Source organism: Danio rerio, chromosome 13 (genome assembly GCF_052040795.2).
Source record: "Danio rerio strain M-AB ecotype USA chromosome 13, GRCz13ab, whole genome shotgun sequence".
NCBI lineage: Eukaryota > Metazoa > Chordata > Actinopteri > Cypriniformes > Danionidae > Danio > Danio rerio.
Window position 1 is genome coordinate 24,813,554 of NC_141033.1, and position 23,370 is coordinate 24,836,923.

General features: G+C 35.4%; 1 protein-coding gene across 1 annotated transcript in view; it reads left to right on the forward strand.

Annotated features, from left to right (window-relative positions):
• The first annotated feature begins 1,617 nt into the window (after positions 1–1,617).
• Positions 1,618–23,370, forward strand: part of opn4a (opsin 4a (melanopsin)) — a 47,331-nt gene continuing 25,578 nt past the window's right edge. Inside the window, 3 exon segments of the mRNA NM_001128761.3 lie at positions 1,618–1,940; positions 15,898–16,040; positions 21,885–22,018. Coding sequence (NP_001122233.2) covers positions 1,779–1,940; positions 15,898–16,040; positions 21,885–22,018 — 439 coding nt within the window. The 5' untranslated portion in view covers positions 1,618–1,778.

Consider the following 23,370-nt stretch of genomic DNA (forward strand, 5'->3'; position numbering starts at 1 on the left):
GAATGGGAGACTCAAATAAGAGAGTGTTTGACTATCCAACATCAATTTGCAGCAAGTCTGTCTTCAATAATTTTCCCCGAGTTAGATTTATGTGACTGCAGAAGCAAAGAAGGTATCATCAAGACCTGAGAGCTCTTGTCTTGATTGATGTTCTGCATGCAAAGGCAGGTTTAAGAACAATGCATGGCTCAATGGGACTGATTATGACCTGTCAGTAAAATGAATGAAGGGAAAGTGAATTGACCCTGTGCAGAGGGTGTGCTGACCGATGGGGGGCTTTTGAAATGACGTTTCCCTCCATGAGTGCAGGTGTGAGAGACTGGTCAGCCTTTTGGCATTTGTTTGCTCTGAACTGGAGGTTCTACAAGTTTGTTTCAGAACAACTTGTTTTATTCATCCTAGTAGGCTTTTAGAAAGGATAGAAATGTGAAAAGTCTGTCATAATTTATTCTCATGTCATTTTAAACCTGCACGTTCTTATTGTGAAACAAAAGTTAAAGCATAAAATCGTGCGCGTGTACACACACACACACACACACATTTGGTGGTTTACAGGAACTCTCCATAGACGTGATGTATTTATAAAGTAAAAAGCTCCTCTTATATGACCATAACCCTAAACCCAACCCTCACGATAAATGTGGCAAATTTTTCATTTCTAAAGATATAATTCAAATTGCTTAAAAAACATATTTAACTACAGATGAGGTTATATTATATTAGTAATTATATATTAAAATATGTAAATCTAATATGTTTATGCATAATATTTATATTATTTATTTAAAATTTAACAATAAACATAATATATTTTGTTTTATAATATGTACTGTATATATAGGGCGACGCAGTGGCGCAGTAGGTAGTGCTGTCGCCTCACAGCAAGAAGATCGCTGGTTTGGTCCTCGGCTCAGTTGGCGTTTCTGTGTGGAGTTTGCATGTTCTCACTGCATTCGCGCGGGTTTCCTCCGGGTGCTCCGGTTTCCCCCACAGTCCAAAGACATGCAGTACAGGTGAATTGGGTAGGCTAAATTGTCCGTAGTGTATGAGTGTGTGTGTGTGTGTGTGAATGTGTGTGTGGATGTTTCCCAGAGATAGGTTGTGGCTGGAAGGGCATCCGCTGGGTAAAAATGTGCTGGATAAGTTGGCGGTTCATTCCGCAGTGGCGACCCTGGATTAATAAAGGGACTAAGCAGACAAGAAAATGAATGAATTAATATGTATAGTGTTTATTTCTTGTGTATTTCTACTTAAAATTGTACTCAAAGTACACTCAAAAATTAAATTACCTTCCCTCTAATATGCGGTTTAACTGTGAGTGTGTATTATATGTCAGAAAATAATGCAAAATTGAAATCGTTTATGTTTTTGGACACAATACTAAAACATGTTTCAATAGTTTGTTGTTTGGTGTGGACTTAATAATCCTTTAGACGACAATTACAACAATTTCTCACACCTTAACAGTAATCTCCTTACAGTATGTAGGTAGGGTCATGTCACTGTGCTACTCATTTCATAAAGACAGTTTCATAACAGTCTTTTGTGAGTGTTAAATGTGAGGGTGTGCAAGTAGACTGATGTTGATATGCTGTCACAGGTCTACAACTGCGTGCGCTGACACACTTTTATCGCCACTCGCTCGCACACAGTCAGTGAGCACTACTGTACAGACTCTGACATCTCAACAGCACTCGCTTTAATCGCGTTTAACGCTTCTCTCACCGGCTCAAAACTCCTCCGGTGCGCCGCTGTCCGTGGCCCGCGCGCTCGTGATGATGATGAGCGGAGCCGCGCACTCTGTGAGGAAGGGCATCTCGTGCCCGACACAGGACCCGAACTGCACGCGCATCGTGGAAAGCCTGTCCGCGTGGAACGACTCGGTGATGAGCGCGTACCGGCTGGTGGATTTACCCCCCACCACCACCACTACTACATCTGTGAGTCCAACATCTCTCAGCGTTTTCATCTCATCTTTTCATTGCCGATGTGAAATTATGTGGACGTTTAATGTTTATCGTGCTGTGTGAATGGATTTGGCTCCAGTGAAATTTACAGTACAGGTTTAATGTGTTTTTACAGTTTCTGGATATGGTTATGTTGTGCTTTTTAACAGATGTATAAATGCTATACAAATATATAAAGGGTTTTTACTGTTCTTTAAACTTTTTTGTTTTATCAGGGGTTAAGAAGTGCGACAGTTTGTGACACATTCGTAATGATAGGATTTTTTAAAGATGTATTTCTCACGATGCTATATGTCTTCTAAATTTAAATGTTTAAACAATATCGGATTATTTGAACAATTTAAGTTAACTGTGTTTAATTCGTGAGTTCATAGTTTAAAATAGTTATTTTCGTTTTAAACATTATTGCATAAGGGAAAGATTTTCAAGTGCAAAAATATGTTTTAAATAATAAATGTTTAAGTCATTTAAAGAAGGACTGTTTTAAGTAACTGCTTACACACACACAGCATTGTTGGTTTACAAACTTTATTATTTAACAAACATCCTTTTGCACTACTACACTTTATTTAAGATTTATTGTAAACAAAACAAGAAAACCTGTCAAATGAGAATCTGAAATATTTTATGTATTATGTTTTATGTATTTTTTATATTTTTACTTAAAAAAAAGTGATTTAGTATCAAACATTTTTTATTTAGAATTGTTTTTTAAATAAATTGGTGTTACACTTCATGTTTTCAGATTTTTCATATATGTATTAAGTCTGGTACTTTTATAAACCAACATATAAACCATTTGGTAGAGGCAGATATTTTAGAAGTTATGGGATGTGTTAACAAATGCATTGTGTGTTAACTAGCAACATCAGGAGTTAATAAAATGCAAACCAAACATAAAAAAAGGTTTAATAATAAAATAGTAAAATTGTACATTTGAAACTTGACACCAGCTTGCCAAAATATTTTATTCAATCCATATTATTCAAAGTCCAATTTTAAAATAGGTTCACATTATGCTTTTAGATTTTTAGGCTTTTAAATGATGTTTGTTTCTGAAATACGTGATGATCAACAGGTTGAAATGCATCTCACCAGTTGTAGTCCATCTAATCTATGATCTACATCCGCCTGGAGCATTATAGCGAGATCTTCCTGCGAGAAAGATTTTAAGGATTAGTGAATTTATATCTTTCCAGTAGGTCAGCTCTGATAGCATCCACGGCAGTTGTCATGCTTTAATTGTTTCCATATTCAAGCCTTCGGGTTTAGAGTCTGCCTTTATGCAGCACAGCGAGGTCAGGTGTATTGCATATTTTCTCATTTAAACTCTTAAACACAGATGACTGAAACTGTCCTTTGCTGTTAATCACTTACTTAATTTTGCCATATATGGCTGCGTCTGTGTTCTGAGGCTGAAGATGCGTTCGCGAGGTTAAGTCCTTGGGGTTTTCCCTGTTGAAATAAGTAATAAACACTGAGCCCTGAGAACACCTATGAAGGCATATGAGTGCAGGGAAGGGAATTACATATTTATGCTGATTGAGCATGTCTTGAGGTGATTTATTTCTCCTATATATTGCTTGTATGTGTTGTTGTTTTATACTCATGATTTAATGAAGTGACAAGATAATCTGGACTGCTGCAGTGAGCGTCTTGGCTTAAACTTCATTAAGACTGGTCAGTTTATGCATTTCAAATGAAAAGGTTTGCACTGTATTTTAATGAAAGGCATTTTGTTGATTCAACTAGTTCTCATTAGTAGTAGTAGACTGTTAGACTAGAGCAGTGTTTCTCAACCACATTCCTGGAGGACCACCCGCTTTGCACATTATCCATGTCCCCTTAAGCAAACACACCTGATTCAGATCATCAGTTCATTAGCAGAGACTGAAAGAGCTGTAATGTCTGTGACAGACAAAGGAGACATCTAAAACATGCAGTGCTGGTGGTCCTCCAGCAACATGGTTGAGAAGGAATACATTGACATGTACTTGCAAAGTGATACCTGGTTTTAAAATGCATATAGTTCATTTAAAATTACTCATCATTAACTCAGTATTAAGCTCGAGACATGTCTTTCCCTTTTTTTTGAATACCATAAAATGCAAAAAAAAAAAAAAAAAAAAAAGTGAAAATTGCAACCAATGACTTCCATAGTGGAAAAAAACATGCAAGTCAATGGCCACCAGTTTACAGTTGTTGTTTTTTTTTTTCTAAATATCTTATTTTGTGTTCAACAGAAGAATGTAACCTAAATATGTATTTGAAAAGGTGGAGGGTGAGAGTAAATGATGACAGAATTAAGAGTTTAGTTGAACGGTCTCTTTAAGTAGACTGTACTGTTACTTTCAAAGAATGCATACTCATATATTAAACCTTGGTTTGTTATAAGATCTTTTTTGTGTGTTAACTCATTTAGTAATGAAATTAGAGGAAATGTTGATTTACAAGATGTCAGTGGGATCATTACTTAATGACCTAGACTAGGATTTAAATGATTATATTTTACATAATTCATGCAAATCTAACTCCACCGTTATTGACCTAATCTCTGTTGAAACTAAACGCTAAATGAACAGAAGGGGGTGCTGTACTGTATTTAGAGCCTGATACTGTATTTGGGTTCAACATAGACCTTAAAATTGGTTACTGTAATGAATCACTTTGAAATGATTTTATGTAACTTTGAGCCTTTAGCATTTTCTTTATGAGGATAGTTATTTGGGTCAAGTGATATTTATTAGGTGATGAACCAAATTTGCATAAATACACTTATGCTTGTCACTCATCTGTAATAAAATGTGACCCAGAAACCCAGTGACACCCAGAGCTGATAAGATGCTGTTATTTCCGAGTCATACTAATGAAATTTTTACATTTATGTCTCTCAATAACATTAATGGGGTGTTTAGTATTGTCTTGTCTCAAACTGACCTCACAGGAAAACCAGCTTTACTGACCATGAGGGATTAGGGTAAAAAAAAAAGCATCATAATCATGCGATTATGATATAATCAAATTTAAGTTTGCACTCATGTATTGACCTGTCAGTGTGCTCTCTTTCTCAGACATAGATGGTTAGAAATAATGTGATCTCTGAGCCTAACGGTAAGGATAACTTATAGTTAAAGAAATGCATTATAACATTTTGTTAATTTTACAATTTCATGTTAAGCATGTGCTGTAGTTTTGACATCTTTTGCTCTAAATTCTTGTGTTTAAAGTGGAATCGATGGCTTTGATTGGCTGTCAATGATTGCATCAATCATCAAACGGAAAAATAATTTTATAAGTGAAAGTGCACACATTTTTGTCAGTCCAAAAAAATCAAGTCACTTAAAAACCACAATATGCTCTGAACAATGATTCATTGTGATTCATTAATCTTTTATGTACGGTGGCTTAATGTGCTGCAATTTAAGAAAACACATGCAGTTACAAAAAACATCAGCAAATTAATTGCTGCAAATCCTCCCAACACAAATGCTCTGTATTTTCACACAACACGAACAAATTAATAAAATGTGCTGCATTTTCTAACAGCGCAAACGAAAACGTGGAAATGTTTCTAGGGGACGCAAAAACATGGCAGATGCTTCTGTGCTGTGACTAATGCTCAGTGAAGTTGTAGGTGATCCTTGAAAGGTGATGTTTGTTTATTTGAACATCCTGATTCCCTTGTCTTTTGTAGTTTATAAGCCCGAATAACCATAATAGCTGGGTCTGTCATGTTTTTGGGTCCGCTTAAAAAAATTCTGTTGTGTTCCGTGTTATTTGAAGTGTTGTAAGAAAATGCAGCGCATTTTCATAAATTTTTCACACTCTGTGAAAATGCAGCAAGTTTATTAATTTGTTTGCATTGTGAGAAAATCAGCGCTTTTTTTATATATGTTTGCTTTGTGAGGATTTGCAGCAAAGTGTGCTGTCAAACGGATGAAGATCTTTTCTCAATTTGCTGCTATTTTTGTAATTTACTCATGTTTTTTTTTTTAATTGCAGCATGTTAATCTCTCTCGTCCACTGTAATTATGTGTAATTTATGACAGATTTTCTAAAGGTAATTCTGCTTTCTGGAAAAAATAAATAAATAAATAATAAAAAAATTATTGATTGCCATACAGTATTGGAATATTATTTACATTTACATTTAGTCATTTAGCAGACGCTTTTATCCAAAGCGACTTACAAATGAGGACAAGGAAGCAATTTACACAACTATAAGAGCAACAATGAATAAGTGCTATAGGCAAGTTTCAGGTCTGTAAAGTCTAAGAAGGAAAGCATTAGTAATTTTTTTTTTTTTTTTTTTTTTTTTATGAGTACAGTTAGTGGTATATCCAGAGAGGCAATTGCAGATTAGGAAGTGAAGTGGAGACTAAATAGTTGAGTTTTTAGCCGTTTCTTGAAAACAGCGAGTGACTCTGCTGTTCTGATGCATTTAGGGAGTTTCATCCACCAATTGGGCAGATTGAACGCGAGCGTTCGGGAAAGTGATTTCTTCCCTCTTTGGGATGGAACCACAAGGTGACGTTCATTCACAGAACGCAAGTTTCTGGAGGGCACATAATTCTGCTGAAGTGAGAGCAGATAAGAAGAAGCAAAGCCAGAAGTCGCTTTGTAGGCAAACATCAGAGCTTTGAATTTGATGCGAGCAGCAACTGGCAACCAGTGCAAACGGATGAGCAGCGGAGTGACATGTGCTCTTTTAGGTTCATTAAAGACCACTCATGCTGCTGCGTTCTGGAGCAGCTGAAGAGGCTTGATAGAGTTAGCTGGAAGCCCCGCTAGTAGAGAGTTGCAGTAATCCAGTCTGGAGAGAACAAGAGCTTGAACAAGGAGTTGAGCTGCATGTTCAGATTAGAAGGGTCGGATCTTTCTGATGTTATAGAGTGTGAATCTGCACGATCGAGCTGTTCTAGAAATGTGGTCAGAGAAGTTTACTTGGTCATCAATCGTTACTCCAAGACTTTTCACCATTTTGGATGCAGTAAGCAATAATAATATATTGAAATATTCTTGCTGATACACATCCCTAATATATTTGTTGTTACACTTAACATCCATAGTGTGAAACTGGCCTTAAGGTTATAGTTCACCCCTAAAAAATATTTCTTTTAGAGAACATTAAATATGTTAACCGAAACTGTGATCATTGCTGCATATCCTCAATTTATGCCGAAATTTCAGGGAATAGAAAATTAATACTCTCAACTCCTGCTGATACATCGAGGTGTTATGAAGAGAAACTCAGTCAGTCAGTACAAAAAAAAAAAAAAAACTGAACGTTGTTTACAACATCATATAATCTTAAATCCACATCCTCTGCAAACAGTTCTGAGTGCACTCATGACAGTCCAGAGTTCAAATTGTCTTGCATTTTCTCCAAGGACCTCATTTTCAGCTAAAAATCTCCTTCAATGTTCTACTGAAGAAAAAAAAAGTCACCTTCATTTTGTATGGCCTGAAGGTCAGTCAATTAACAGCAAAGCTTCATTTTGGGGGGAACTGTGCTTTAAGAAAACCCTTGAAATAAATGATTGTTTGACACTGATATTTCAGGCTTCTGAACAAAACTCACAGTATTCTTTATCATTTGTAGAGGGAAAAATACCCCCAAAATGGTAACAGCTCACAGTGAATGTAAACAGCTGTGGGTAGTGCAGAGGGAAAATGGTTGGAGATGAAAGAGTAGTATTGGCAGTGTATGCGTTTAACTGCGCTCAGGCGGCTTTACTGTCTAACTGAGCTAAGTAATCATGCTAATGCAGTTAAACAAGCACAGTAGCATCTGGAGCGCAAGAGAACTTATCCAGATATGAAGGACAGCTGTGAACATCCGCTGAATTACTGTACATTCGAAGCTTAGGACAAAGTACTGAATTGGGCACAGTTACTGTATGTTCCAGTTTTATCTAGTATTTATTTATTTATTTTTTGTTTTTAGAATGACTTAACAAAAAATAGATTATTGATAATTCTGGTTCTGATTCTTGTGCATCTAAATGTTCAGAATACTGGTGTTGACTTGCAGGCAGATGAAGTGTCATTAAAACTAGAGTCACTAAAACTAGAGTTTATGTTACAGTAATGGACTGTTTTCTTAACCTTTTTAAAACTTTAATGACACAAAAGATATCAATATTTATTACATTTAGGATTCAAGGTTTTGCCTTATTTAATAATTAGCATAATCTGATTGGACATTGATTGACAGAGAAAAGAAAGACTTTTCATGTCCTTTGACATGTTTTAATGATCAGTTTCAGATAATTTACTCAATATTGGTCACTAGCTATGTACAGTTCTCTTAATTTAATTACTCTTCAGCTTGTTATGTAATTTATTACAACTACAAAATAGGTGAAATGATGCATGTTATGCATATTATGTAAGCAAACATAACCTTGATTTAACTGTATTTAACTGTACTGTATGTTTGAAATCCCAAAGTCATGGATCCTAGAAACACCAACTCCGGTAACATTAAGATACTGTAATTATGACATAATACCTAGTTTTATACATGCATATTATACATTTAAAACGATAGTATAATACAATTTACTAAATATATAGTGTTGCTAATGTGTCATCCTATTTTAAGTCTAACGTTAACTGTTAAAAACATTTGTAATGTAATGTAATGTGTATTATATCTATATAGCGCATTTATTGTGTATGGCCATACACCCAAATCGCTTCACAATCATCAGGGGGTATCTCCACACCTCAACCAGTGTGCAGCCATAGATATATACACTAGATGTCGCCTGCCCTGTTGATGTCTATTGGAAGGAATGCGTCAATAGAGCTGCCATTTTGGAACAGGGTAGCGCTCCTTTGAAATGAATGCAAGACCAAGGACTGTGGCTATCCAAAGCCAGAGATATACACATATACACATATATCTATGATCGGGAGTTTTCCTGGATGTTAGTATGCAATTTTTTATTACAAAAATTATAACTTTACATCACTTTTCTACATTGGTGGATATCAGTGATCGCACTGGCATTCCTGACAAAAAGCTTGTGTTTGTTTGTTCGGAAATGTACTATCCACCCTCCCAGTTAAATTTGATCTAATCCGTGTCCTGAAACACACCTTCCCTCCTGCTTTCACTACTCATACTGACGGAGGGAGCGATTCGTTTGAGAATGAATCTCCGTTATGAACGACCCATTCACTAGCTGACAATAATACAGGTTTCTGGCACCGCAGCATCTCGTTGTCATATTTCTTTTACATTGTTTGCTGATTTTATTCAACAAAACTAGCATAAGCCATGTATTTAGTGCGAGTTGGTGCTGCTTTGCCTTATGGTGAATGCAGTAAGTGACTGTATTATCATCACTTACATTACCTGTTTAGCACAAAAGTTCAGAACATACAAAAATGTAAAAAACTTAATCTTACCTATGAAATGTTCTGCCTTTGTGCTTTGTTTTCTTTGTTTGCTCGTTACTACACCCTTAGACAAAAAAGTCCAGCATCTTCACGTAATAACGCTGTCTTGACTAGTGCGGTTGAATGACACTTGTCCTGGGAGCACTGTACCAATGTGGCGGCGCTATTGACGCATGCTCAGGGTCCCAATGCGATAATTAGTGTATATTTCTATGGTGTGCAGCATCCACATGGATGATGTGATGGCAGCCACAGGACAACAGCGCCAGTGCGCTCAACACACCCGCTATTGGTGGAGACAGAGATAGAGCCAATTTGGTGAATGTGGATGAATTGGGAGGCCATGATCGGTAAGGGCAGATAGAGGTAATTTGGCCAGGACACCAGGGTTACACCCCTATTCTTTACGAGAAGTGATTTTATGACCATAGAAATTCAGGACCTTAGTTTAATGTCTCATCCAAAAGACCGCATTTACTGACAGAACAGCATCCCTTTCACTTTACTGGGGAATCAGGACTCGCACAGACTGGAGGTTGAGCGCCCTCTGCTGGCCTCATTAACAACATTTCCAACAGCAACCTAGTTTTTTCCATGTGGTCTCCCATCCAGGTACTGACCAGGCCAGCCCTTCTAGCTTCAGTGAGTAACTAGTGTTGGGCTGCAGGCTGATATGGCTGTGACATTTGACAAGACAATTTAAAGCATTTGGCAAGTTTGTCTTTAGTATTTTTCCTCTGGAATGTAAAAAAAAAAAATTATGTTAAATATATTATCTTTGAATATTCTGTTGAGTATACAGTTACTTTCTGACTACACATTCTTAAATACAAAATAAAGGCTTCAAAAGGTTTTTAGAGGGTTCCACAGCGAACTTTCCTGTGAAGAAATGCCATAATAACAATAGTTTATTAAAAGAAAGGATTTATTGAATATTGCTAGTTGAAAGGAGATTTTCTTAAGGGAACCGTTCAAAGTTTCCACTTTCACCAGTGAATGTTTTTCATGGTGTGTTGTCCAATCTGCATTATTATCTGTATTAAATTGAATACATTTTATTCTCTGGAATAACTATATGGAATTGAAGAGTCTGCTTTTCTTTGAAACATCTTTAAAAAAAAAAAACATCCCTCCAAAACGCTGTAACACAGTTGCTGTCATATTACGCTGAGTTAGAAACAGATGTGCGACTGAAACTGTCTCTGTTTCCTTTGAATCCTCCTCATTCCATGGAAATAAGACGGTCTTATCTCAGCCCTCAAAGTTTTCCATGGCTTAGATCTTTATTGGACCCCAAACTCTAGAGTAATGAATGAAAACACACAGCAGTAGCTACTGGTATATTTCAAAAACCTTCAGAACAAATAAATTCACCAGCAGAGATCAAGATAGATGTGATTTAGTAAATGTTTTGGTGACACGAAATAGTCTGTATCTGTTGAGACTGATCAGAAACATGATTTGATTCAATTTAAGTTGGATGAGCTGTTTCTAAAGATTTAATCCATATTTAAACAACTCTGATTTTTATCATTTGCCCTTTCTGATGAAAAATATTAGCCATCATGCTTTGAAGAAACAAGCAAAAGAAATAGTCTGTTTTTGTTTTGTTTTTCATATTACAGTAAGGGGGCAGCACAGTGGCTCAGTGGTTAGCGGTGGTTGTCATCTCACAGTAAGAGACGGCTGGGTCAGTTAGCATTTCTGTGTGGTGTTTCCTCTGGGTACTTCGGTTTCTAAAGACATGCGCTATAGGTGAATTTGATAAGCTAAATTGGCCGACGTGTATGAGTGCCTGTGTGAATGTGAGAGTGTACTGGATTGCAGCTGGACGGTCATACACCATGTAAAACATATGCTGGATAAGTTGGTGGTTCATTCCGCTGTGGTAACTGATGAATGATGAATAAAGGGACTAAGATGAATAAAGGGATTAAGCTGAAGGAAAATTAATACATTTTACAGTAAGGTACGTTTTAATCATTAACTTAAAATATTTTAATACATTGTGAAGTGTTGGATTTGTAAGCAAAGCCATGAAGAATTTATGTTATCATTTGGTGTTCAAGTGTTAACAAACCATTGAATAGTGCACACACTGTAAAACTCATGAAACCATTTTTCATCAGTCAAATCAAACATTTCCATTTCATAAGTTAGAGCTGGATCTAAGGTTTTATTGTTTGAAATAAAAAAAAACAAAACAACTAAATAACAAATTCATCTATTTATCATAAATTATCATAATACTTTGATGATCGCCAAAAAAAGAAAAGAAAGAAAACCTCATTATTGAAAACATAACTTAAATATTGCAGGAAACATGATTATTACTGAAAACTGTATTGTGATAATTAAAAATAATAGTTATTGAAATTTGAGCTAATATTTATTTTATATGTTTATTATATAAAAGTTATTTTATTTTTTATTTTTGCCATAAGAAAAAAGACACTGTTATTCAGAGAACATGCTAATGTTAATGTAACATAACATCGACATGTCATTAACGTTTTTTAAGCGGTGATGCGGTTAAAAAAGAGGACAAAATTACTACTTCTAAAAGCAAAAATTAAAAATTAACCAAACAAGTAAATAAATAAAAATAATTTAATCTGAATTTTTAGCCTTTCTGTTAAATTTTTATTCTTTTTTTATTTTTATTTATAATTTTTCCAATTTTATTTTCTCCAATTTCTGTTTTACGGAAAAAAGATTTTTTCTACAAATTTCTAAACAGTTGTTTTAATAACTAATTATTCTTTGCCATGATGACCATGCAAAATATTTTACTAGATATGTTTCAAGATGGTATTCAGCTCAAAGTGTAATACAAAGGCTTAACTTATATATAGTTATACTTATATAACTATACAAGGCCAAAAAAAAAAATGCTTAAGAGGCCTAAAAAGAAAAAAAAAGAAAAACTGCTTTTATTCTAGCCGAAATCCAACGAATAAGTCTTCCTCCAGAAGAAAAATATTAAATGGAAATACTGTGAAAAATTCCTTGCTTTGTTAAAAATCATTTGGGAAATATTTGAAAAAGAAAGAAAAAATTCACAGGAGGGCTACTCATTTTGACTTTAGCTGTATAAAGCATAGCAAATAAATCAGCATTTAAAGGTGCACAGCAGAAACATTTTGTTATTGTAATAGACTGTTTATCCAAATATTAAAAAAAAAACAGTCTAACTCATCTTCTCACCCAAAAAGAAGCCAAATTAGATAGATTGAGTGACTTCCTCGAAAACCACGATCACATCTATGCAAAGGAAGATATGACCCAGTTAAAAAAAAAGGCATGGTGTTTTTAAAGCTGACTCTGCTTTTACATAAGAAGTATAATGATTTTGACAGTATGTTGGTAAAGAGTTGTCAGCACATCACAATTCTGACACATACCAAAGGCAATGACTGAATGTGTTTTGTCATATTTCCTCCATCGTGGCCACATGGTTGCACTCATCTGCCTTGAAATGACTTTTCCGAGAGTGCTTGCCCTGCGTTCATTTGTCTCATGAGCTCAGAGCTCTGACACTTAAAGCTCTGTTCATTAAAGCTTCTCCTCGGGAAAATGTGGTAAACAAATGTCTGCCAACAGAAATGTTTGCATTTTAATCAGGATTGTTATATGCGAAAGCCAAAAACTTTCTCTCATGTTTCTCTCATGTGTCATGTCGTGCCAAGTGCAATAATTAAGATGTGTTATGAATTCTTTATAGGCAGACACTGCAAAAATATTACATCACATTCATTTTTCCATTTTGTTTAACTTTTTATGTGAAAATTGATCATTTAAATAAGATATGCACCAAACTGAGAAGTAAAAAAAGACTAATGGCGCTTCTGTTTCATGCTGACTTTAAAGACGAAAAACTGGTGCGCTAAAATCAATTAAGTGCTGCACCTTCTAGTAGAATGATCATTTTTTAGATTCTGAGGTGTCATTTTCAGGAAAGATCATTTTTCTTTATTGCAAAAACATTTCTCTCAACTTTAAGGGACATTTTTCAGACTTAATGTTCTGTGTTATTATTGGATCTCACTAGAGGAATGCGTGTAATAACATCCCAGGATTCGAGAAAGCATCTGATTGAGCTAAATGTTGTAAGAGTATGTGCCATCAAAAACAGTTCCTTTGCCCTAGTAGGATTTCTCAGCTCTAGTTTATCCAAGTATCTGTTTCAGTTTTTGTTAAATGATTTACCTCTCAAAGTGACAAAAGAGTTTCCCCATATAATCAATCCTTCAACATACTGCTTTAATTAATTTTTTCTTTTTAACCCACATGACAGAATACTTTAGTGTTTTTTAATTATACTATAGGAAAGTACTGTATTTGAATTAATCAGCGGTAATATGTTGCCTGGCAATACCTACAGTATTATAAACAAATAACCTAATAATGAACATTTCTACAACCATAGGGTATATCATACTACAATACACTAGGGCTGCACAATGTTGGAAAAAATGACATTGTGATGTTTAGTTTTTCTGTGATCTATTTTACTATATGAATATACCTTGACAAGATGACTCTATTTGAAAAGAATTTGTTATTTTATATTGACTGGATAGATTTGTACGGGAGTGCATCTGCATAAAATATACAAAATGATACAAAACTAATTAAAGCACAGATGAAAACAACAGAACAAAGATTAAAATGAAATAAAAAATGCTTCTTTTTTTCTGTTGATAAATTCCATAACCAAATGTAAAATAACACTGCATTTTTGTTGTATTAAATAAATAAAAACATTTCATCTTTGTTAAAGCTGCAAACTTTACTGTAAAAAAAAATTCAATGCAGGGCTCCACACAATTCATTTATCTTTTTGATTATGTTAACTATCAAGATTATGTGGATGAAACGTGAAACAATTAAGTTGTGCCTAAATCAAAGTCAAGAAATGTGTTTGTTTAGTTCATTTTAATTAAGTTATTTGAACAAGCTGTAAAAATATTTTAAAGTATAATTTATTCTGTCCAAGTTGTTTAAATTCACTTGAAATCTTGGTCTCATACCTTTCATATTATTAGATTAAAGTAACAACTTTACATGCTCTGAACTGTATTCTGGTTAATTATAATCATAACTTGAAATTCCAGATCCTACAATGTGACTATTGCAGATTCGCACATTGTGATATTGATGCTGAAACGATATATAGTTACAATTAGAAGTTAGTATTATTAGCCCTCGAAAATTATTAACACCCTGTATATTTTCTAACAATTTATGTTTAAAACATAACCGTTTACATATTTGCACATTAAAAACATAATAGTTTAATCACTAATTTCTAATTATCGATTTAATTTACCTTTCGTTGGATGACAGTACATAATATTTTACTAGACATTTTTTGAGATATAGTATTCAGCTTAAAGTGACATTTAAAGGCTTAGGTTAATGAAGTAAATTAGTGAAGTTAGGGTAATTAGACAAATGGTTGTATAAGAATGGTTTGTTCTTTAAACAATCTGGAAAAAAATTGCATTGGGGGATATAAATGTTTACCTTAAAATGTTTTTGAAAAAATTAAAAACTGATTTTTCTCTTGCCGAAATAAAACAAATAAGACTTTCTCTAGAAGTAAAAAAAAATGAATGGAAATACTGTGAAAATTTCATTGCTCTGTAAAATATTTAAAAAATATATTTAAAAAAAACATTTTACAGAGGGTTAAACATTTTGACTTCAGCGCTATACAATATGTATAATACAATGTACACTTGAATTTTTTAATTACACTTTTCAAAAACACTATAGTATGTGTTTTTGTTTATGTAGGAAATCAGGAGTCCGAAACATAAGAGAAAAAACTAATTATTCTGTAATGTTTTCAGCTATTCAAATTCAATCTATAGCTTTCTCTACACCAGCCTGTCTCTCAATACAGACAAGACAGAAACACTGATTTTTATATCAACAGACTAAATAACCTGATTTAGACCTGTTCCTAAGCTGAAAAGCATTAAGAAATGCCAGCTCACTGCCATTTAGGTCTGTTTAAATCCCTCAAATATTACAATCTGCCAGAAAACCAGCTGCAAAAATAGGATTTTACTGTGCACAGACATTTCTATCTTAATAACACAGTGTATCTCATACAGTATAAATGATTTATTAAGTGTTTTTGTTATTGTTTCAGCCCATTTTAATATTTTAATTAAGTAATTTGACCAAGCAGCTACAATCTTTTTTGAGTATAATTTCTTGTGCCCAAATGGTTCCCATAGGGTGCTTTTATTGATGCTTTAAGATTAATGAAAAAAATAAATGTATAATTTACTGATATATACAAGCGCATCTACAGTGAGTCTGAATTGTTTATAAATCTGCTCTCCTCCCATTCAGTAAATTCATGTCCTGTTGGTGTCAGCTGGGTTCAGGCTTAATGGTGTTTCTTAAACAGATTGCACACTCTTTGATGCAAAGGTCATCATAAGACAGCAACTGCTGCTTTTCATCTGAGCTATTAATTATTGTGTGCATTTGTGTCTTCAAGGTTGCTATGGTGGAAGAGTCGGTGTACCCTTTCCCAACAGTGGATGTGCCTGACCATGCCCATTACACTATTGGTGCCGTTATCCTCACAGTTGGCATTACTGGCATGCTGGGCAACTTCCTGGTCATCTATGCATTCAGCAGGTGAGTACAGGCTGAAGAGGAATAGGTGTTTTGTAAACAGTGTGTTAACTGTTTTACTATTCATTATGAAAAGAAAACTGAAATGTAGTCAGATCTATTTGTGCTCAGCTCAATTATTAGGTTAATAGTTATATTACACAGTGGATATTTCAAATCTCTTCCACCTCCTCCTCCATCACCTCCTCTTTCACCCCCTCCTCCACCACGTCCTCCTCCACCTCCTCTTCCACCTCATTCTCCACCACCTCTTCCACCTCCTTCTTCCCCACATCCATCATCATCTCTGCATTGAGAAGTGTGTTAACTGTTTTACTGTTCGTTGTTAAAGGAAAGCTGAACTATGGTCAGATGTATTTGTGCTCAGCTCAATTATTAGGTTAATGGATAAATTACACAATAGTTATTTTAACTCTCCTCCTCCACCACCTCCTGTTCCACCTCCTCCTCTTCCACCTTCTCCTTGTCTTCCTCCTCTTCTACCACCACCTACTTCCTGACCTGCTCGTCCACCTGCTCCTTCTCTTCATTTTCCATGCTCTCCTCCTCTTTCAACTCTTCCCCAAGTCTGACATATAGCTGGTAATGCAACCCAAACTACTGCTCTGTTCATACAGGCATGAGACAACCCTTAACAGAGTGCCTCTGACCCCATACTCCCAGAGCACCTTCCACAGAATGCCACGAGGGACATGGTCGAAGGCCTTCTCCAAGTCCACGAAACACATGGACTGGTTGGGCATACTCCCATGAACCCTCGAGCATCCTGGTGAGGGTATAGAGCTGGTCCAGTGTACCAAGGCCTGGATGAAAACCACCTTTTTCCTCCTGGATCCTTGGTTCAAGCATTGGCCAGATCCTTCTCTCCAGTATCCTGGTACATACTTTCGCAGGGAGGCTGAGGAGTGGGATCCCCCTATAGCTGAAAAACCCCCTCCAGTCCCCCTTCTTAAAAATAGGAACCACCACCCCAGTACACCACCCAGTCTAAATGTACTGTCCTAGACCTCCATCCGATATTGTAGAGACGTGTCAGACGAGACAGCCCCACAATATCCACAGGTTGTATCTCATCCACCCCCGCTGCTTTGCCACTGCAGAGTTTGCAAAATACCTCAGCTTGGGTGATGGGTCTCCCAGTCTCTGCTTCCTTAATGAAAGACATGTCATTCTCAAAGTATTCCTTCCACCATCCAACAACATCCCCAGTCTAGGTCAGTAGCTTCCCACTTCCGCTGTAAACAGTGTTGGTGTAGAACTGCTTTCCCCTCCTGAGGCTGGATGGTTTGTCAGAGTCTTTGGGACTAATAGGCAGTCTTCTTCCATGGCCTGAGTTTTTGCTTCCGCAACTGCCCTGGCTGCAGCACGCTTGGTCTATTGGTACCTATTCACCTTATTTTCAGCTGTCGAGTGGGCGCTGCCATTTGAATCTTTTTGTCTCGCGACTTCCTGTCACATTCACTTCCATTCATTTTTTGACGTTAACAACTGCTCGTTACGCTGCTTGATGTTGCAATTTAATATTTTCTTATTATATTATGCTACTTGGTCTCTGTAGTCATGCCAACATTTGTTTGTTGAGCAAGTAGTTTGACCATTTTCTGCCGTTTATTATTCCTAGTCATTTCTCCCATAGGCGACTGAATCGGAAGTTCTAAGACAATCGCGAAAACAGGCGCACTTCCGCATTTTAGAATAAGGTCAATTAGCTGTCACTACAAGCCAAACAAGCCCTGTAGGACTCCTTTTTCAGCTTAACAGCATCCCTTATTTCTGATGTCCACCATCGGGTTAACGGATTGCCGCCTTGACAGCATCACAGACCTTACAGCCTCAGCTCCTCATTGCCACGTCAGCAATGGAGTTGGAAAACATGGACCACTCAGTTTTAATGTCTCCATCCCCTGTCAGGATCTGGACAAAGCTCTGAAGTGGTGAGAGTCTTCACCCCCTCCTCATCCACCGCCTCTTCCACCTCCTTCTGTATATATATAGATGATGCATTGTTGCATATAAATTCACCCTGCACATGCCCAAGTATATCACAACTCTGCCCACATGATGACATCATTCAGGGATATAAATTATAAGCAGTAGTTTTTAGTTTGTTCTTAACGCCAATGTGTACAGAGTATATCATTAACATTACCTTATTTTCTGAAGCTTACCGGTACTCCAGTATTTACCCAATTATGTACTGGTCCAAAGAAATACCACTTCTTGGGTCTGCCATGAGTCCTTGACTTCTCCATAATTATTTGGCCTCTTGCAGCATGCAGTTGTTGGGATCCACAGTGAAGTTAAAGTCCTCACTCTTCTCCACTGCCACCTGTTCTTGAGCTGCACATTGCTGTGTCATTTTTTTTATTTTAAAAATGTGTAAAACATTAAAAAGGTTTTTAAATGCACCTCTGAACAGTGCCATTATGAACACTGAGGGCCCTATTATACAGCCGGCGCAGTGTGGCTCAAGACGCGGCGCAATAGTTTTTTGGTAGTTTCAGCTCGGCGCAAGAGTCGTTTTGTGGCGTTGCGCTACGCTGTTTAAATAGCAAATGCATTAGCGCTCATATGTGTGCCCATAGGCGTTCTGGTCTGAAAAGGGAGGCGTTCTGAGGCAGACCGCTGTCGCGTTGCTATTTTGAGAACCTATAATAGATTTTTCATTAGACCAAAAATAACCCGGTCTAAACTCCGGCGCAGAGTTGCGCCTCGCTTACGCACTGCTTAATATGCAAAAGAGAGCAATAGGCAAATATCTTTACATATGAAAAAATGTAAATATTAAGGATATATATAGGATATAATAAAAATAGATATAGGATATAAATATAAAGGATTAAAATATTACAAAACATATTATTTTCTAGCCTACATAAAGATGAAAAATCACTGCTTTTATGTCTTCTTCATCTCGGGAGGCTTTTTCAGTTCATTCATAACAATTTGCTTTTGTATAATGTTATTATTATTAGCAGTATTATTAATATATGCATATTTATATTTGTTTTATTAAAAACAAGCTTAGATTTGCCCACCTGTCAGGTTTTAGACCATATGGGGCATGGCAGGTGTATTTGGATTTAACTCAGTATTTTGACCACGCTTAGTAATTATTGTTCATTTATTTGTTTGCTGGAAATTAGAACTGAATTTAGAAATAGTTTTGAAACAAATATTTGCGCTTAACAAACGAAATTAATTATCTATAGGCTAATTGATGTCTGTGCGTAAAGGTTTCCCTATCCAAGAGTGAAAGTGAAAGTGATCCATTATCTCTCATTCTCACGCAGTAGATGCTCTGTTTAACAGTTTTCTGTTAAAATACTGTCAATTGTTAACTGTTTGCTAGTGAAATGCTCATTTTTCCACTTAGACTTACTTTGCGTCCTGTAAATAGCGAATGCGCTCTTGGCGCGACGCAGCTGGCTCTTAAAGGGAATGGGAGATGAGACTCTAATTGGTTTATTCTCAGAACACACCTATAACTCATTAAGAAAATAAACTCAACCCTTTTAGACCATGCGCCTTGGCGCAAAGCGCATTTTCCCGTCCGTAAATTAGCAAAAATGCGTTCTGACATGCCCTGAAAGCGTTTGTGCCCTGCGTTTTGCGCCATTCATAGCAATGGTGTAAATGAAACAATTAATATAAAAATATAAAACACTTGTCCTGCCCCTTAATGCTACACTGACAAAAATACACAGTTCACTCTATTACCATTAATGCAGAACAAGAAACACTGATTATGTACTGACCTGTTGGAAACATTTGAACAGAGCAGTATGAAAATGCCTTTGTATGAAAAGGCATTTTGAAAATAGTATGAAAGCAGTATGAAATATGTGATCTTTACCCTTTGTATGTTCTTTTTAAGTGGCAACCGCACATTTTTTCTCTTGTTATCATCACAGAAATGACCTAAACTACAATGCATAAAGACTGGATCTAAAAGAGACTCAATCCCATGGACTCCTAGGTTAAAAATGTCTAACTTTACTTGCCTCGTACATACAAGCTCTTTTTGTTTGTTTGTAGTATTGTCTTTTATGAAGAGGTTGTGATTAATTTTATAGCTCATCATTTTAAATTAAATCAAGCCCTAAAATGCTCCATAAGGTTGTGGCCATCTGATTGACATCTACTGCACACCATCACATCACCTTAGCTAATTCCAGCTCTTGAACTGAGCATATCAGCAGTGATATGTGTTTTTTTTTTTGTGGATTATATCTTAATGATCAAACAATGAACAAATAAATAAAATGGCATGTTTTGTTGTTGATAAAAATATGTCATGTTTTGTGGTTTTGTAAAGTTGAAACCTATCATGCTGCAGTTAATTCAGGACAATAAAAAAGAAGTGGTTCAATATTTTATTTCTATTTTAATATTATTATAGTAGTAGTATTTCTTTATGGTTATGCAAACCTACATTGTACAGCCATGTTAATGTTATAGGCATTAAATAGTGCAGATTATTTTTTGTATTAGAACCAAAGATATTTAATTTTACTGTATGCATTTTTTTTCAATGTCACTTGTGATAGCACTTTCAGAAACCCCCTTAAAATGTAAATTATAGCTGATAGCTGACAAATACTTGACAATGAGTCATATCTATTAAAATGAATACATTAACCTTAAATGTATAGGTGCCAGTACAGCTTTCATATTGTTTTGCCATCTGAGCATGTCTTGTTGGCATCCATACTTGTTGCCTATACTGGTTGTGTATTGCTCATGTGTGAAGAACTTGACAAATCGGGGAACAATTGAATGATTGTGGATAGCCAGGCCTCTGTTTTCAAAAGCTATTAACCCTGCCATTTTCAGAATAAAATGGGGTCTTCACATTTTCAAAATGCTGTTTTTGTTGATCAAAGAGGACAGACCAGTGTGGATGCCAGGTGTAATCGAGTGATTATATGAGTAATTCAATTGATTCCTTTAAACACTGAAACAATTGGCTTTCTTAATCCATGGAATCAGTTACTCAACCAATTAAAGTAAACTCATTTATTTAAGAACAAAATAAGACAAGTTTTTTTTTTTTTTACTTTTTTGTTATTTCTTTTTGAGTACAAGCAACTTTTTTCATGGAAATGTTTGCTCAACTTATATCAAAGACATATCACAGGAATTTATTCATGAGTTAAGCCATGTAATTCTCAAATAGTTCATTCCCAAAAAAACCCCAAAGCAATCTGTTGAAATGCAAAATCATTTAAGAAACTAGTAACTTTCTTTATGAGTGAGTAGTGAAATCATTTACTCAAACTATTCGTTTAAACACAGAGATTCCTTTGAGAACAAACCTAGTTCACTCGTTCACAAATACATATTCACCAGAAATAAAATTAGTAACTTAATGAGTGAGAAATTGAATCATCTACTCAACAATTCAATCAAAACAGATTCATTTTGGAATGAGTGTCTAAGGGAGTCATAAATTGGTTATTCAACTGATTTGAAATGATCATAACACCTAAACACCTTTTAAATCAATGTCTCAAACAATTAATTTCTAAACGCATGTAAAAAAAATCTCATGAAGCAGATTCATTTAGGAATAAAAAATGGCTTTTTGAGTGAGTCGTGGAATTATTTACTCAGCCATTTCATTCAAACACACATTCATTTAAGAACACTGAAGGTACATAAAGAAACTGTCTAAATGACAGTAAATATCTTATTGTGCATTTCTTGTAGATGCACCAATTATTTCTGCATTGACTTTTGTTCGAAGCTATTTGTTTTTGCACAGAGAGGCGGATACTCTCACATGTTACTAAAATAACCTACTTAATGAACAGAGAAATGAACAATTGATTGGTTTTTGTGCAGGAGCCGGACCCTGAGGACCCCCGCCAACTTGTTTATAATAAACCTGGCCATCACAGATTTCCTCATGTGTGCCACGCAGGCGCCCATCTTCTTCACCACCAGCATGCATAAAAGATGGATCTTTGGAGAGAAAGGTACACATAAACCTACATGGTTTCACTATATTTAGGTAGTCTTTTTTATAAGTTTATAAGCAAATCATGATTTAGATTGTTTATGAATGTCATAAGAACCTATCAACAGCATAATCAGACTTTCAGACTTCATTTAGATTTTTTGAGACTTCATTGACTAGGGAATGACAAGGGTCTCATTTATAAATGGAGTACACACAAAACGGGGGTGGGAACGTGTATGACAGAAGTTGTGATCTATAAAAAACAAAATTGATGGGAGAATGTGTGCAGCAGTAAATAAACTTCAAGTAAGCATATTTAACATATATTCTGACCTAATTAAACCACTTTAATTCATTATATGAGCCATAATCAATAACAAATAAATTTTAATTTATTGTGGCGAACATTTAGATTTAGGAAGGTTTCTTTGCAAAGTTTTAAAAATGAGACCCCAGAGACTGTCACTAACCTATAAAGTTAAAATCTAGGTTAGAAAAACAGCCAGTCCCATTTCACATTCTTCAGCATCATGTTTAGAGAAAAAAATTCAAATTTATGTTCCTACAAAAAGGCACATGTACATTTTTGGGTACTATTTTAATACTATTCCTGAGTAACAGCTCATTTGCATTTAAAGATACAAACATGAAAATACAATATTTTACTTACACCCAAAAAGTGCCAATTTGGGCGTGTTATGCTTTCTCAAAAGTGGCATCACATGACCAATTTAAAGGGATAGTTCTCCCAAAAATGAAAATGACATCATCATTTATTCTCTCTCATTTGGTTTTAAGCCTATTTGAGTTTATTTCTTCTGTTGAACCCCCACAAAAAAATATTTTGAGAATGCTGTTTTTAGGGACTCACCAAGTAAATTAATGTAGATGTACTTTAGAGCATTTTTTAAAGTACCTTCTTTTGTGTTCAACAGAAGAAAGAAACTTAGGTTATGAACAAGTTAAGGGTGAGTAAATGATGGCAGATATAGTAGTTAATGCATGGATATTGTCTAAAATAAAACATGCTAGTCCATGATTTAATGTACTACTGTAATTTTGAATGATAATGAACAGATTTAACATAAAGGATGTTGGATGACTTGATGGAATGAATCACTTGACAGGTTGAATGGGTTCAAATGAAGGATGGGTTGCCCTTGGAGACGGCCTTGCTTTCTCATTTCTGACAATGATTCATATCATTCTTCCTGCTTTAGAATGATTATTGCATTTCTGACAAACTGTTTTTATTTAGTTTTTTGATAATCATCAATTAGCAATTCATTCTTTACAAAGTTATTCAAAAATATTGTTTCCTTTTGATTTTCAGCTGTCCATTTTTTCAGATATGACATCATGTTTTTG